Below are 15350 nucleotides of genomic sequence, written 5' to 3' on the forward strand. Positions count from 1 at the left end.
GGTAAGATGTGCACTCATTGAAAGGTCTAATCTTGGCTGGGCATGGTGGCTCACATTTGTAACCTCATCACTTTGGAAGCCAGAGCTCAGGAGTTTGAGACCAGCCCAGGCAACATAGCAAGACCTCACTGGGGCAAGAGAGTGAGACTTCATCTCTGCAACAATTTTTTAAAAGTTAGTTGGGCATAGTGGTGCACACTTGTAGTCACAGCTATTTGGGAAGCTGACTTGGGAAGATCACTGGAGTCTGGGAGGTCAAGGCTGCAGTGAGCTGTGATTGCACCACTGCACTCCATCCAGAGGATCAGAGTGAGGGTCTGTCAAAAAAAAGGTACAATTTTAACTGCACATGTTTGACACATCAACACATCCATACAAACAATCCCTCTCTTAAAAATAAAAGTACCCAATTTAACAGTTATTAATATTCATGGGAATTATCTAGAAATTTTTTGTTTGTTTTGGTTTCGATTTTTATTGAAAAGGAACACCTAGAAATGTTATTTAAAATCTAGATTTTGATAAAAATAAGCCTGAGTTTTTTCTTTTTTTGAGACGCAGTTTTGCTCTGTAGCCCAGCTGGAGTGCAGTGGCGTGATCTCGGCTCACCAAAACTTCTGCCTCCTGGGTTCAAGCAATCCTCCTGCCTCCTAAGTAGCTGGGATTACAGGCGTGAGCCACCACATTCAGTTAATTTTCTTTTTTTGTATTTTTAGTACAGATGGGGTTTCCTTATGTTGGCTAGGCTAGCCATGAACTCCTGACCTAAGGTGATCCACCTGCCTTGGCCTCCCAAAGTGCTGGGATTACAGGCATGAGCCACCGTGCCCAGCCAGGCCTGAGTTTTGCCTGAGAATTTCTCTTTCTAAGAAAGTACATCATATGGCAGTTACAAGGACTCTTTTATCTAAATAGAATTTAATAAATAAAAATTTAAAAAATTTACCTGAGATTAAAGGACAAATCAAAACACATGCATAATATGTTGTCTGTAAGAGTATATTTTAACAATGACATACATTATTAATAATTGCTAAATATTATAATAATTTATTAACTAAAATGAACAAAATTCCTATTATGGTATCTATGAAAATACTTTTTTAGAGTAAAATATTCTCATATCTTGAGAGGGCACTGGTTAAAAATAGCAAAGATGTGGAAGTAGATGTGTTATCAAGTACTTATTTATCAAGTAAGTAGCAGACCCCTCTTCACACCTTTTACAGAGTTATCCAAAAAGCAGTCATTTACACAAGAGCAGAGAATTTTCCTAACTTTCTATTGAGTTTATATGTTAATGTTGTTACAAAATTTAACTCAATTTTCTTATAAAATTACCTGACCAAATTTTATATGTTACATCATAATATATCACAATTTATTTAGATGTCAAATAAATTTTATGATATCATAATATTATAATATATAACGATATCATATTATGATAAGTTCCATTTACATTCAGACAATTTCACTAGGCAGCGTCTGTCTACCACTATTTGGTTCCACTATTTGCACAGGCAGTACAGCTGGGAAAACACAGACTCACCCAACACAGTCTCTTCCCCGTGTCTTTCTCCTCCTCAAGGGATCAGTTCATCAGTCAATCAAGTCATGTGAGACTGGAGGCTGAGTACTCCCTAACATAGAAGGTCTCATTCCTGCATGCTTTCCTCAGCAGAGGGGGAGACGAGATGGTCCTTTTAGGGGACACTTGCTTGGACATAGACGAGGCTAGTTGGAGGGCTCTGACCAGCAGAGACAGACTCCACCGCAATAGGAAGGGATGAGGCAGCTGTTCTGAACCTGGAGCTCCACCACACCTTGTCCCGTCTCACTGAGGCAATTTTGAGAGGCTGCCCTGGAATATGGCGGATGATGAGAAACAATGTGGGCTTTGACGGGATTCAGGTGGTGTCTGCGGTGTGAAGACAGGAGCTGAATGTTCAGAATCCAGGCTGCTTTTCTTGTGATCAGTTGGGTTACCTGTTTGAGACAAAGTCCATTTTTACTAGGGAGGCTGAATAAATTCCACAGAACACAATGGTGCTCCCAGGATGACTGAGGAAGGGTGAGAAAGGGGGAAACTTTTTCCACCTAGACTTTTTGCTACCTCAGGAATCAGGAGCTGATTAGGTTAGCACTGGCTCAACCTAATCAACTCAATTTTATTGCATTTGATCTAATTATGTTCCCCATTTTTAAGGTAGGAAGAGTCATTTCATTTGGTATTTATTTTTTCTCTGCATTTTTATTTCATCATGTGTGGATCTAATACAATCAACCATAATTTGACATTTGTTGTTTCCAAGCATTTAAGAAATTATAATATCTATGCATACAATGTTAACACCATGTACAATTAATTCTCTTTCTGTGCAAAATATATAACGTATGTCAATATAGGCATGTTTAATTGTGCATCTTGAAAGGTGAACAAGATCACAAATACTTCCAGGTAGGAACTGGAACAGAAATCGGAAGAAATGATTCCCTGATCTTCCGATCCCTGTGCTCCCGTTTCTTTGTTTTCTTGACACTATGACAGGATCCTGAAAATGTCTCCCTTAACTGTGTCTAGGTCCCCAGTAGAACTACTGCAAGAAACTTCTGATTGAGGCTCTAAGAAGCGGCATGAATGAGAAAACTGTTCGGCCAATCAGAGTAAGCCACGCCCAGCCGAGGGACGTATAAAAGGCAGGTCTATCAGAATAACCCACACTCTGTCTTTGGACGTGTGAGAGAGTGCACCTTTCACTTGAGCTTCAACATGGGAAAGGGAAATGAAGACCCCGATCTCCACTGCTCCTCCATCCGATGCTCCACTGACCAGCCCCCTTTCCAACCGATCTCCTTTACAGAAAAGGGCTCAGAAGAGAAGAAACCATTCAAAGGAAAAGGCAAGACTGCCTTCTCCCATTCCAGTCAGAAGCACATACAAAGGCAAGGTAAGGCCTTGGGCTGCTCCTATGGAGGCTGGAAGGAGGGTTGGAATCAGGGATACTGAGCTATGTGTCTTTGGTAGGGTTTTATTTTGAGATTGGGGATGGGAAATGGCTTAGCGCCCTCAGGGGACTTTGAGAAATGTATTCACCCATGACACTGGCAGAAGAGCTTCCATGAAAGACTGATCCACAAAAATGCATCAGAGATAGACTATGGGACTCTGCCTAGGGAGAGGTGAGTCATCTTAACTTTCTTTTGCAGCAGGATCAGAGCCCAATACAAACAAGGAGGAGAATTCTGAGGAAACGAAGCTCAAGGCCGGGAACAGCACTGCTGGATCAGGTAAGATTTGACTCTTTCATGGTGAGAAGGGACAGGGCAGCAACACAGGCTCTCCTGGCAAGGAAACTGGGAGCTCCTTGGTAGCCAGGGCCGTACAGATCCTGGACACTGGAGAACAGAAGAGAGCTGGGGTTCGGTGGCAACCTCAGCTCCTGTGTGTCCAGGATGGACTAGGAATTTCAGGATGTTCAGCTGGAGGCTCTTTCTCAAACTCTCATTGTGTTCACAGAACCAGAGTCCAGCTCATATCGGGAAAACTGCAGGAAAAGAAAAATCAGTTCCAAAAACAGCTGCCAAGACAGAGCAGGTAGAATCTTGGTGTTTTTTGTTGTTGGTGGTGGTTTTTTTGTTTTTGGTTTGCCCCAAAAGGCAAATAATCAGGAAACTTTTAAACGAGGCTTGAGCAGAAAGGGACTTACTTATTGACGAGTAAGTTTTTGAGATCTTAGCACTCTGAGAATATCTGGGGACTCACAAGAGGTTCAGCCTCACTTCATTCCAGTGCTGAGATGGTCAGGAAGGAATGGGAGAGACAAGTGGGGTTCACCTGGGTGCAAAGGGGGTTCTGGAAATGAGGGCCTGTGGGGACTGATCTGGTGAGTATCTCACATGCTTTCTTTGCAGGGAACCGTCCAGAAGAGGAGTGCAGCTTGATGTTGAAAAGGAAATCAAGATCCTCCACTGCTGTGCACAACAGTGAAATCCAGGAGACCTGTGATGCCCACCGTAGGGGACGTTCCAGGGCTCGCACTGGGCACAGCAAGTGGCACAGTTCTCGACCCCTAGGAGTCCAAACACCGTCACTTCGAAAAAGCTTGGTGACCTCGGTGCGAGCTATGTCAGAGGCTGTTTATCAAGACCTAGCCCAGGTGTGGGCACAGCAGATCCATTCTCCACTGACCTGTGAGCAGCTGACACTGCTCACTCGGCTCCGGGGGCCTCTGTGTGCCCAGGTGCAGACCTTGTATTCCATGGCCACCCAGGCAGCTTATGTCTTCCCTGCAGAGGGCTGGCTTGTCCCAGCCACACTGCCTGGTCCTGGGGATTCAGCCCTGGAGAGAGAAGCCCAGCCCTTCCCTGGGCAGGAGATAACTGAGCCTGTCAGTGGATCAGATGAGGCTAAGCTGGGAGCACCCTGACCCTATTCAGCAGTGATGCAGCTCTGGGAATGAGAACAAGGACCTGCTTCTTCTCAGATTCTTCCAGATGACCAGCAGTGACAATTTTAGACACACTGTGTTAATAAATGACAGAACCTGAAGAAGTCATAGGAAAGAAACTTGAGTGGTATACTCAGAATGATGAGCCCTGCATTTTGCAGACCGCTAAGGCTATAGACAAATTTTATATTTTATGTTTGACATTTGATGCCTTTCGGATGCCTGATGACAGTCGTGCATTTCTATATAATCAGAAAAATATTAGAATGTAATCGTGAATTTGCACATTTTAGATTGTAGAAATGTAAATATAAAATTATATGCTCCTTTTTTTTTTTTGAGACAGTCTTGCTATGTTATCCAGGCTGGAGTGCAGTGGCAAAATCTTAGCTCGCTGCAGCCTCTGCTTCCTGGGTTCAAACAATTCTCATGCCTCAGCCTTCCAAGTAGCTGGGACTACAGGAATGTACTGCCATGCCTGGCTAATTTTTTTTTTTCTTGTATTGTTAGTAGAGACAGAGTTTTGTCACTTTGGCCAGATTGGCCTCGAACTCAGGTGATCCGCCAGCCTCCGCCTCCCAACGTGCTGGGATTACAGGCATGAGCCCCCTTAACAAGAAATTGCTTCTCTGTTAATCCGGAAAATGTTATAGGCTCTCACTCTTCCAGCCTGAACCCATGGAGTACTAATATCCACAACCCATTAATAGCACTCCTTGTGAAAAAATGTCTATACATTTTTACAATTTGATATAATTATAGTAAAATTACTATGCAAGCTGTTTACTTTTAATATTTCTACATAAAATTTAAGATATATTAAATGGTAAATGATTGTACTTATTTATTGAACTGCTTCATGTTTTATTTCATTTTAGAATCCTAAATTTATATTTTATTGTATTTTATACATTTCAATTGATTGTACTATATTGCAGGATATGGAGATTTCATCGCATACTACAATACAGTGTATTTTGTTATATTTGATGTATATTCTACTTGTATTTTGTACTGAGATGATACAATCTTTCATTATCTAAGTGTACTAATTGTTTGGTTGCTTTATAATTTCATTTTATGTAATGAAATAAACATTAATGTTGTTTGGAATTTTAAATTTCTTTCATATGGAATTTGTATTTAATAAAAATGTGAAAAAGAGAATGTCTTATCTTCACTTCTGTGTCATCCTATCCCTGACCTCCCCACAGCCCACAGCTCTTGTCATAGTATGGGAATAGTGTTCTATCACTACGGGAAATGGGGCCGATTCAATGGTAATAGACAGATATAAATTGGAGATATAGATTTTATTCTCGACCACTGCAATAGAAAAGAATGACAGTAATGTGAGTCACACAATTTTTGGGTTGACACTGCTTATGAGTTACACTTACACTATGCTGTAGAATAACTCTGAAATAAATTATGTCTATTAAACAAATGCACATACATAAATAACGTGTCTAAATAACAATGTATATATCTTAATGAAAATGAATTTTTTTGCTAAAAAACTGTTAACACATAGATACACACAATGGGGTCATACAATGTTGAAAAATAGAGATGGGGAGAGAAACAGAGATAGAGAGAAAGGGAGGAATGGAGCGAGGAAAGGACAGATAGAGGGACATTGGAAAGGAGAAAGTGAGGAGGTGGGAGGAAGGGAGATAGGGAGGGAGGAGGGAGGAAAGGAAGGACAGAAGGAGAAAGGGAGCAAGAGACAGAGAGAGGAAGGCAGAGAGAAAAGCGGTCTTCTGCCTCCAGGACCAGGAGGACCTTGCACTCCGGGAAAATGTTGGGTGCCCAGTGCAGGCTGAGTGCTCGGCTGACAGCCGTGTCAGCCTGCGGGGCGATCACCAGCCCTCCAGATCGCCAGCCTGGGTCACCTCATCCCGGAGCGATTCAGACGAATTCCGCCTCCCAAGGAATGATCAAATTTCCCAGAGAGCAATGAGCGGAGACTCGGGTGATTGTCCGTTTTTCATCCACATGGTTCACAGATGACATAGCCCCACGCTGAGCCTGCAACAGAGCAGTCACACTCAGGCAGAGTGAACCATGATTCCGGGTTCCACGTTTCTTTGCCCTCTGCAAGGGGGCCTGTTGCTCACGTGTCTCCGGTCCCTGAAAGCGTGACCATGTTGACTGTTTCCCGAGCTCTGTGGGGACACAGAAACCTCCAGCGAAGCGTGGAAAAGCAGCATCGTGACTTCCCTCCCCTTTCCAGTTTCCAAACAGGCCACAGTGGAGACTCCCCTTGTTGCAGGAAACAGGAATCCGTGGTCAGGCCGTGATGCACTGGACGTTTCTTTTCTCTGTAGTTTCGCTCTCGTTTTCTACATGAAAATGAACGAGATACACACCGCTGCGTGTGTGAGATTATCACGGCAACGGCGACACACACAGGCATTGCCGCCTTCCCGGAGAGGGCTTGGAAAACTCAAGACTGTCATGGAGGTTCAGTTCTGCACTCCACCCTTCAGGGTGGTTTCTGCCTGAAAACTGTGCGAGTCAACACAGCTGCTTCCAGTTTCCATAGAATTACTGGAGAACCTCAGAGAGCCAGCCCCCGAAGCCCCTCTTTCCCCTCCAATCTGGCCCTACACCCACCCACCCCACAAGGCCCTGGTCCCTGAGGTTTTCGGCTTCAGAGGGCGGGCTACCCCAGGACCATGGGCCCCAGAGCTCATGCAAGTTAATAACGGGGTGGAGGTGGTAGGTCTTTCTAAGGGCCTCCTGGCTGGACCTGCGCGCAGTGCACAGGCCGGCTGAGGTGCACGGGAGCCCGCCGGCCTCTCTCTGCCCGTGTCCGTCCGTGAAATTCCGGCCGGGGCTCCCAGCGATGGCTCTCCCGACACCTTCGGACGGCACCCTCCGCGCGGAAGCCCAAGGACGATGACGGCGAAGGAGACTCGCTTGGACCCGGAGCCAAAGCAAGGCCCTGCGAGCCTGCTTTGAGGGGAACCCGTACCCGGGCATCGCCACCAGAGAACGGCTGGCCCAGGCCATTGGCGTTCCGGAGCCCAGGGTCCAGATTTGGTTTCAGAACGAGAGGTCACGCCAGCTGAGGCAGCACCGGCGGGAATCTCGGCCCTAGTCCTGGAGATGCGGCCCGCAAGAAGGCAGGTGAAAGCGGACCGCCGTCACCCGATCCCAGACCGCCCTGCCGGTTCGAGCCTTTGAGAAGGATCGCTTTCCAGGCATCGCCACCAGGGAAGAACTAGCCAGAGAGATGGGCCTCCCAGAGTCCAGGATTCACATCTGGTTTCAGAAGCGAAGGGACAGGAACGCGGGACAGGGTGGCAGGGCGCCGCCTCCCACAGGCGGCCTGTGCACCGCGCCCCCCGGTGGGTGTCACCCTGCTCCCTGGTCGGTCGCCTTCGCCCACACAGGGGCGTGGTGAACGGGAATCCCTGCACCCCACATGCCCTGAGCGCCTGGGACTCTCCCACAGGGGGCTTTCGTGAGCCAGGGAGCAAGGGCCGTGCCCCTGCTCCAGCCCAGCCAGGCCGCCCCAGCAGAAGGGATCTCCCAACCTGCCCTGGCAGGCGGGCATTTTGCCTACGCCGCCCTGGCTCCTCCGGAAGGGGTGCTATCCCACCCTCAGACGCCTCGGTGGCCTCCGCACCCAAGCAAATGCCGGGAGGACCGGGACCAGCAGCGCGACGGCCTGCCGGGCCCTTGCGCGGTGGGACAGCCAGGGCCCGCTCAAGGTGGGCCACAGGGCCAAGGTGTGCTTGCGCCAGCCACGTCCCAGGGCAGTCCATGGTGGGGCTGGAGCCCCAGGCCGCCGGGGCGGCGTGGGATCCCGAAGACGGGGCACCTTCACCACCGAAGCTCGCGACCCCGGAGGCCTCCGCGTCAAGCACAGATGCAAGCCATCCAGGCGCCCTCCCAAGCGCTCCAGGAACCGGGGCGCTCGTCTGCACTCACCTCCAGGCTGTTAGATGAGTTCCTGGCGACCCCAGAGTTTCAGCAAAAGTCACAACCTTTCCTAGATCCGGCGCCACTGGGGGAGCTGAAGGAGGTGGAAGAGCCCGCTCTGCTGCAACCACTCCTCAGACAGGAAGGACACCGGGCTCTGCTGGAGGAGCAGGTTGGAGCAGGATGGGGCGGGGTGGGGGCAGGGCGGCGGCCTCTCTTTCACGGTGAACCTCTGACTCGGTATGGAGAGACGTGTCTTCCCTTCCAGCTGACCTGTCTAGGATCCCTGAGTTCCAGGTCTGGCGAGAGACTCCACACAGAGGAGGGCTGTCACTCTTTCCTGAGCATCCCGGGGATCCCAGGGCCCGCCCAGGTACCGGGAGGTGGGCTGTCTACTGCTCACGCGCGGGTTTGCAGGCAGCAGCCTAGGTTTTCTAACCAGCCCAGGCGGAGCTCTCATCCCGTTTCCCCTCGCGTTCTTCAGTCGGGTTGGAGGAGACCGCAGTCCGCGAAACACCGGGCCTGGGCAGAAGCCAGGCCAGTTCTCCTTTCCGCGGCTCGACTCCTCTGCCTCTTCGCTCACCATCACTTGCCAACCTGTGTCCCGCCAGCCTCCTCGCCAGCACCATGGAGCGCCTTGCAACTAAATGTAGACCCGAGACCTCGCGCAAACCGGGGTGCTGCCCTTTCCAGGCAAGAGGGAAGGCAGGCAGCGATTAGGACAGGAACGGAGACAGAGTGGGAGGGAAGGATGGAGCTAGGAAAGGATGGATGGACTGAGGGACCCTGGAAGGGAGGGAGGGAGGGAGAAAGGGAGGAAAAAACCTGGGGAGGGAGGGAAGAACACCAGACACACCCCACCACAATCACTAGCAAACCCACTCCCAAACACACAGACACACACGGGCGCACGCACGGGAACACAAGCACACACACAGACACACAAAGACACAGAGAGCTTGAAGAAGAGCAAGGGACAGAGGGGTGGAAAGATAGAAACGGAAGGAGAGAGAGAAACAGCGATAGAGAGAGAGACAGAGAGAGACCGGGGAAATTGCGAGAGAAGAGAGAGAGACAGAGAGAGAGAGAGAGGGCAAGGTAGAGAGGGAAGTAGAGAAAGGGAGAGGGTGAGGGAGCTAGAGAGGGAGAGCAACAGAGCCTTGGAGAGGGAGGTTCTGCTCTGGTAGACAGGGGCCCCTTTGGCCAGGGTAGGGTAGAGGGTGCCTGGGCCAGGCTAGGACAGGGGGGCAGGGCCGCCCACACGGGAAAACCAGGGGAGCCCTGAGACGTGTTTTACTTGGATTGGTTGGTTGCTTTGGGGTTGCGTTTTGTAGCGTCATTCCTTTGCTGGCTCCTCCCTGTCCTCTTGGTGCTGTGGGCCCTGAAAGTTGTCGAGTGTACCAGTCCCTGTGGCGGAAGCAGTGGCGCCGAGGGTGCCCACGGTCCGCGGCTTGAGTTTCTCTCGTGTTCAGAGGGGTATGGCTGTAGACAATGGCAGTGGCGCCTGGCTGGTCCAAGAGCCCGGTCCAGCTATGCCCGTCTGATTCCAGGTGTCACCACCAACCCCGGGCCGCAAGGCTGGGATCAGGCACCCCGGAGCTGCTTGCCCGCCGCCGGGCTGCTCTCCCCCTCTATACACCCAAGCACCACCAGTCGCTGCGCTGCGCTTTCCGCCGACCTCCCAGAGCATCCCGCTGTCGCCGGCGGCCAGATCACGCACAGGACCGCAGAGGCGCCAGAGGCCTCCATCCCCTGCCAGGGCTCTGGACTCTCCAGGAGGCCTCCTTTTAGCTGATGCTCCAGGCCTTCCCCTGGTTCTCCAGCTCCGGAGCTTCCAACACTTGGGGCCTGCTCAGGACGGGGTGTGCCCCCAGGTGACAGGGCCCAGGGCCCACGGTCCTGGGATCCCCTCTGGTCCTCCGCCTTGCCGCGGAAAAATTATTTTGGATTCCTCCCCGCCCCTCCTGCAAGGCCCCCTCTTGCCCCACACACCCAGAGAAGCCAGGGCTGCCCAGGGCCGAACAGCCGGCCCAGCCCCGCGGGCTCTTTTTCTCACAACGCCTACACCATTGTCGCTTGTCCTGAGGAAGACCCGGCCGGTGGCCAACGGGGCAGGAAGGCCCTGCTTTGTCCCGGGCTGGCACTACAGCCCCGGAAGCCTGATCCCGTGAAAGAGGGGCTGATGGACACCCAGACACACCCCACCACCACCACGAGCAAACCCACACCCCCCCACACACACAGATACACACGGCGCGCGCACGCACGCCGGCACACATGCACATAGACATGGACATGCACGGACACACACACAAAGACACAGCTTGAAGGACAGCAAGGGAGACAGGGATGGAGAGATAGAAACAAAGGGTGAGAAAGAGACATAGAGACAGAAAGGGTGGGGAGAGAAGTGACAGAAAAGCGAGAGGTGGAGGGGGAAGAAGAGAGAGAGAGAGGGTGAGGGAGCTGGAGATCGAGTGCGATTGAGCCTTGGAGAGGGAGGCTCTGCTCTGGTAGATAGCCCCTTTGAGCAGACCGGAGTGGGGTGGAGGGTGCTTGGGCTGGGCCAGAACAGGGGGGCAGGGCCGTCCAAGCGAGAGTACTGAGCCCTGAGACGTGTTTACTCTTGGATTGGTTGGTTACTTTAGGGGTGCGTTTCGTAGGGTCCTTCCTTTGTTTGGTCCTTTCTGTCTTCTGGATGCAGTAGGCTCCGAGATTTGTAGAGTGCGCCTGTCCATCTGGCGGGAGCCATAACGCCGAGCGTGCTCACAGGACACAAAACCTGGGTCTCTCTCCTGTCCCTGAGACTGGATTTTACATGAAGTCGGTGGCAATGAAAATCCAAGTGCACAGGGACGGTTTTCCTGGTGGCTGACGAAGGCAATGTCCTTCCCCGGTGGGAAGCAGCTCATGCGTTGAAGTGGGAGTAGAGTCAGCGGGCGGTTGGGAAGCACGGCGACAAAAGGGGGAAAGAGGGAGGGAGAGGGGAGCCAAAAGCCTTCAGCACCCAGTATTCCCAGGTGGTCTCGCATCCCAAGTACTAGCCAGGCCCGACGCTGCTTGGCTTCCAAGATCAGTCGAGATCCCGTGCGTTCAGTGTGGTGTGGCCATAAAGGCCGGCAGTGGCGCCTGGCTGCCACAAGAGCCCGTCCTAGTCACGCCTGCTCGACTCCAGGCGTCACCGCCACCCTGGGGCCGCGGGCCTCAGACCCGGGGCCCCACAGCCGCTCCCCCGCGGCTGGGCTGCTCTCCCCATCAAGGCCCCAGCACCGATGGCCTCCGCGCTGCGCCTTCCGCCAGCCTCCCAGAGCCACCCTCCTCGCCTGCAGCCAGACCACGTGCTGGACCGCCGCCCTGCTGCAGCGCGGGAGAGCCACAGGCCTCAGTTCCCTGCCCAGGCTCCAGGCACACCAGGCGGCCTCCCTTTTCGCAGACGCTCCAGGCCTTCCCCATCTCGGGAGCTCCCAAGCTCCCTACACATCGGGCCCGCTCAGGACGGAGTGTGCTCTGAGGCGTCAAGGCCCAGGGCCAACGGTCCTGGGATCCCCTGCAGTCCTCCGCCTTGCCGCGGAAAAATTGTTTTGGATCCCTCGCCGCCCCTCCTGCAAGGCTCCCTCTTGCCCCACATACCCAGAGCCGTCAGGGCTGCCCAGGGGCAAACAGCTGGCTCAGCCCAGCGGGCGCTTTTTCTCACAACGCCCACACCATTGTCGCTTGTCCCAACGAGGACCTGCCCCATTGACCAAGGCCCTGCTTTGCCCCGCGCTGACACTAGAGCCCCGGCAGCCTGATCCCGGGAGAGAGGGGCTGATGGGACACCCAGACACACCCCACCACCACCACCAGCAAACCCACCCCTACACACACACAGATACACATGGCACCCTGATCCCGGGACAAAGGTACTGACGGACATCCAGACAAACCCCACCACAATCACGAGCAAACCCATTCCCAAACAGACACACATGGGTGCACTCCTTTTAGTAAAATCTAAAAGGCAGAAATGAAATCCACAGGCAGACAGCCTGGTGCCACACTCTGGGCCTGGTAGTTAAAGATCTACCCCTGACCTAATTGGTTATGTTATGTACAGATTACAGACATTGTATAGAAAAGCACTGTGAAAATCCCTGTCCTGTTTTGTTCTGATCTAATTACCGCTGCATGCAGCCCCCAGTCAGTACCCTCTGCTTCCTCAATGGATCACGACCCTCTCACGCAGACCCCCTTAGAGTTGTAAGCCCTTAAGAGGGACAGGAATTACTCAGTCAGGGAGCTCGGTTTTTGGATACGTGAGTCTACTCATGATCCCAGCTGAATAAAGCCCTTCCTTCTAGAAACTCGGTGTCTAAGGGTTTCGTCTGCGGCTGCTCCTGCTACAGAAGGAAAGCAAGGGAGGGAGGAATGGAGAGATAGAACCAGAGGGAGAGAGATACCCAGACAGTGTGGGAGGAGAGAGAGAGAGAGAGAAAGAAGGAAAGAGGGAAAGAGAGAGCGTGACAGAAGAGCGTGAGGTGGAGGGGGAAGTAGAGAAAGGGAGAGAATGAGGGAGCTGTAGAGCGAGAGTGACAGCCTTGGAGAGGGAGGCTCTGCTCAGGTAGACAGGGCCCCTTTGAGCAGGCTGGGGTGGGGTGGAGGGTGCTTAGGCCCGGCTAGAACAGGGGGTCAGGGCCCCCAACGCGGGAAAACCAGCGGAGCCCTGAGACGTGTTTTATTTTCTTGGATTGGTTGGTTGCTTTGGGGGTGTGTTTCATAGGGTCCTTCCCTTGTTTGCTTCTTTCTGTCTTCTTGGTGCGGTGGGCCCCTAGATTTGTAGAGTGCGCCCATCCGTCTGCGGAGAGCCGTGGCTCTGAGCCTGTCCACGGGGCCAGGCCTGGGTCTCTGTCGTGTCCTCGGGACTGGAGTTTACACGAAGTCGGTGGCAAAGTGCACAGGGAGGGATTTCCTCGTGGCTGGTGAAGGCAATGTCCTTCCCCGGGGAAAGCAGCCGAAGGGTTCCGGAGCGGAGGTCTTGGCTGGCGTCTGTGGGACCTGCTGCCCCTGCCCGCCCCTTCCCCGGGCTTGGACCGTTGCGGCGGCGCTGGATGAATGACTGAGTTGTCTGGGCGTCCCGGGAGCGTGAAAGACACCCAGGACCTCAGGGAACCCGCGCCTGCGCCCTTGGGGTCGGTCCCGTCCGCCTGGGTTGGAGCCGGGCTCCTGGTGGGGCTGCGGCGAGTCGGAAGAGGTGGGATGCTGCTGCCTTGTGGTGCTGCAGTGGTGGATCTTCAGGGGGAGACCCTGAGCTTCGGCTGGGGCTCAGGGGCAGACAAGGTGGAGGGTGGGGGGGGTGGTTGGGAAGCACGGAGACAAAAGGGGGAAAGCGGGAGGGAGCGGGAAGCCAAAAGCCTATGGTACCCGCTATTCCCAGGCGGAATCCATCCAAGTACTCACCAGGCCGGACCCTGCTTAGTTTCACGAGGTCAGAGGAGATGGGGCACGTTCAGGGTGGTGTGGCGCTGTGGTTCAGCGCTGCCCGGCTGCCCCAAGATCCCGGCCCAGCCACGCCCGCCCGACTCCAGGCGTCACCGCCACCCCGGGGCAGCAGGGCTCGGATCCGGGACCCCCAGAGCCGCTCGTCGGTGCCCCCAGGCAGTTGTCTCCCTCCAGGCCGGAGCACCGCTGGCCTCCCAGAGCGTCCCGCCGTCGCCGGCGGCCAGGCCTCGCGCAGGACCAACTTGGCACAGTCCTGCTGTTGCTGGGGGGCGCCGGAGGCCTCCGTCCCTTGCCCAGGCTTCCGGCTCTCGGGGCGGCCTCCCTTCCGCCCAGGCTCCTGGCCTTCCCTGGCTCCCGAACTCCGAGCTTCCACCACATCGGCCGGCTCAGGACAGGTGTGCTCATCACTTCACTTTTTAACTTTTTGTTGTTTCTATTTATATTTTATTGTGGTATGTCTTGAAATGTTGTTGTAGTTATTACTTTTGATTGGATAATATTTAGTATTCCTACTTTGAATAAGAGTAGTTTGCACAGCACACAGCTACAGTGTTACAATATTGTTTTGTATCCTATTAGCAGTGAGGATTTTTTTACCTTCAGGTGATCATTTATTGCTCGTTAATGTCCTTTTCTTCCTGATTGAAGTACTCTCTAGCATTCCTTTAGGACAGACATGGTATTCATAAAATACTTCAGCTTTTGTTTGTCTGTAAAAGTCAGGATTTCTTCTTTTTATTTGAAGAACATTTTCACTGTATATGCTATTCTAAGGTAAAAGTCTTTTTTCCTTTATTACTTTAAATATTTATTGCTTCTCTCTCCTGGCGGTAGGGTTTCCACTGTAAAGTCTGCTGCCAGAGGTGTTGGAGCTCTCCGGTATGTTATTTGTTTCTTTTCTCTTTCTTCCTTTAGAACTTTTCTTTATCTTTGAGTTTTGGAAGATCTATTGAATGCTTTGAAGTAGTCTTTTTGGATTAAATCTGCTTAATGTCCTATAACATTTCTGTAGTTGGATACGGATATCTTTCTCTAGGTTTGGAACGTTTTCTCTTATTATCCCTTTGAATAAATATTTCTACCCCTGCCTCTTTCTCTACATCGTCTTTAAAACCAATAACTCTTAGATCTGTCTTTGTGAGGCTATCTTTCTAGATCCTGTAGGCATGATTTGTTGTTTTTATTCTTTTTCTTTTGTCTCTTCTGAATATGTATTTTCAAATAGCCTGTCTTCAAGTTCACTATTTCTTCTGCTTGATCCATTCGGCTATTAAATGGCTCTAATGCATTCTTCAGCATGCCAATTGCATTTTTCAGCTCCAGAATTTCTGCTTAATTTGTTGTAACTATTTCAATCTCTTTGTTGAGTTTAGCTGATAAAATTTGGAATTTCTTTACTTTGTTATCTTAAATTTATTTCACTTTATTTTTTAATACAGCTATGTTGAATTCTCTGTCTGAAAGGTCACATATCTCTTTTTCTCCAGG

At 51.7% G+C, this 15350-nt stretch overlaps 1 protein-coding gene and 1 pseudogene across 2 annotated transcripts; both read left to right on the forward strand.

Annotated features, from left to right (window-relative positions):
* The first annotated feature begins 2749 nt into the window (after nt 1-2749).
* On the forward strand, nt 2750-4621 carry LOC129471414 (protein FRG2-like-2). 2 transcript variants are annotated; one of them, XM_055259938.2, is made up of 4 exons: nt 2750-2951; nt 3214-3291; nt 3521-3598; nt 3916-4621. In XM_055259938.2, exons 1-4 carry the CDS (start codon nt 2774-2776, stop codon nt 4428-4430), a joined length of 849 nt encoding a protein of 282 aa, XP_055115913.1. In that variant the 5' UTR covers nt 2750-2773; the 3' UTR covers nt 4431-4621. The 2 variants fall into 2 exon arrangements, with proteins under 2 accessions (XP_055115913.1, XP_055115912.1); XM_055259937.2 differs by having other exon boundaries at nt 3211-3291; nt 3916-4615.
* Nucleotides 4622-7230: 2609 nt separating this feature from the next.
* On the forward strand, nt 7231-10555 carry LOC129471691 (double homeobox protein 4-like protein 4; annotated as a pseudogene).
* Nucleotides 10556-15350: the final 4795 nt, after the last annotated feature.

This window comes from Symphalangus syndactylus, chromosome 21, assembly GCF_028878055.3.
Source record: "Symphalangus syndactylus isolate Jambi chromosome 21, NHGRI_mSymSyn1-v2.1_pri, whole genome shotgun sequence".
In the NCBI taxonomy this organism is placed as follows: Eukaryota; Metazoa; Chordata; class Mammalia; order Primates; family Hylobatidae; genus Symphalangus; species Symphalangus syndactylus.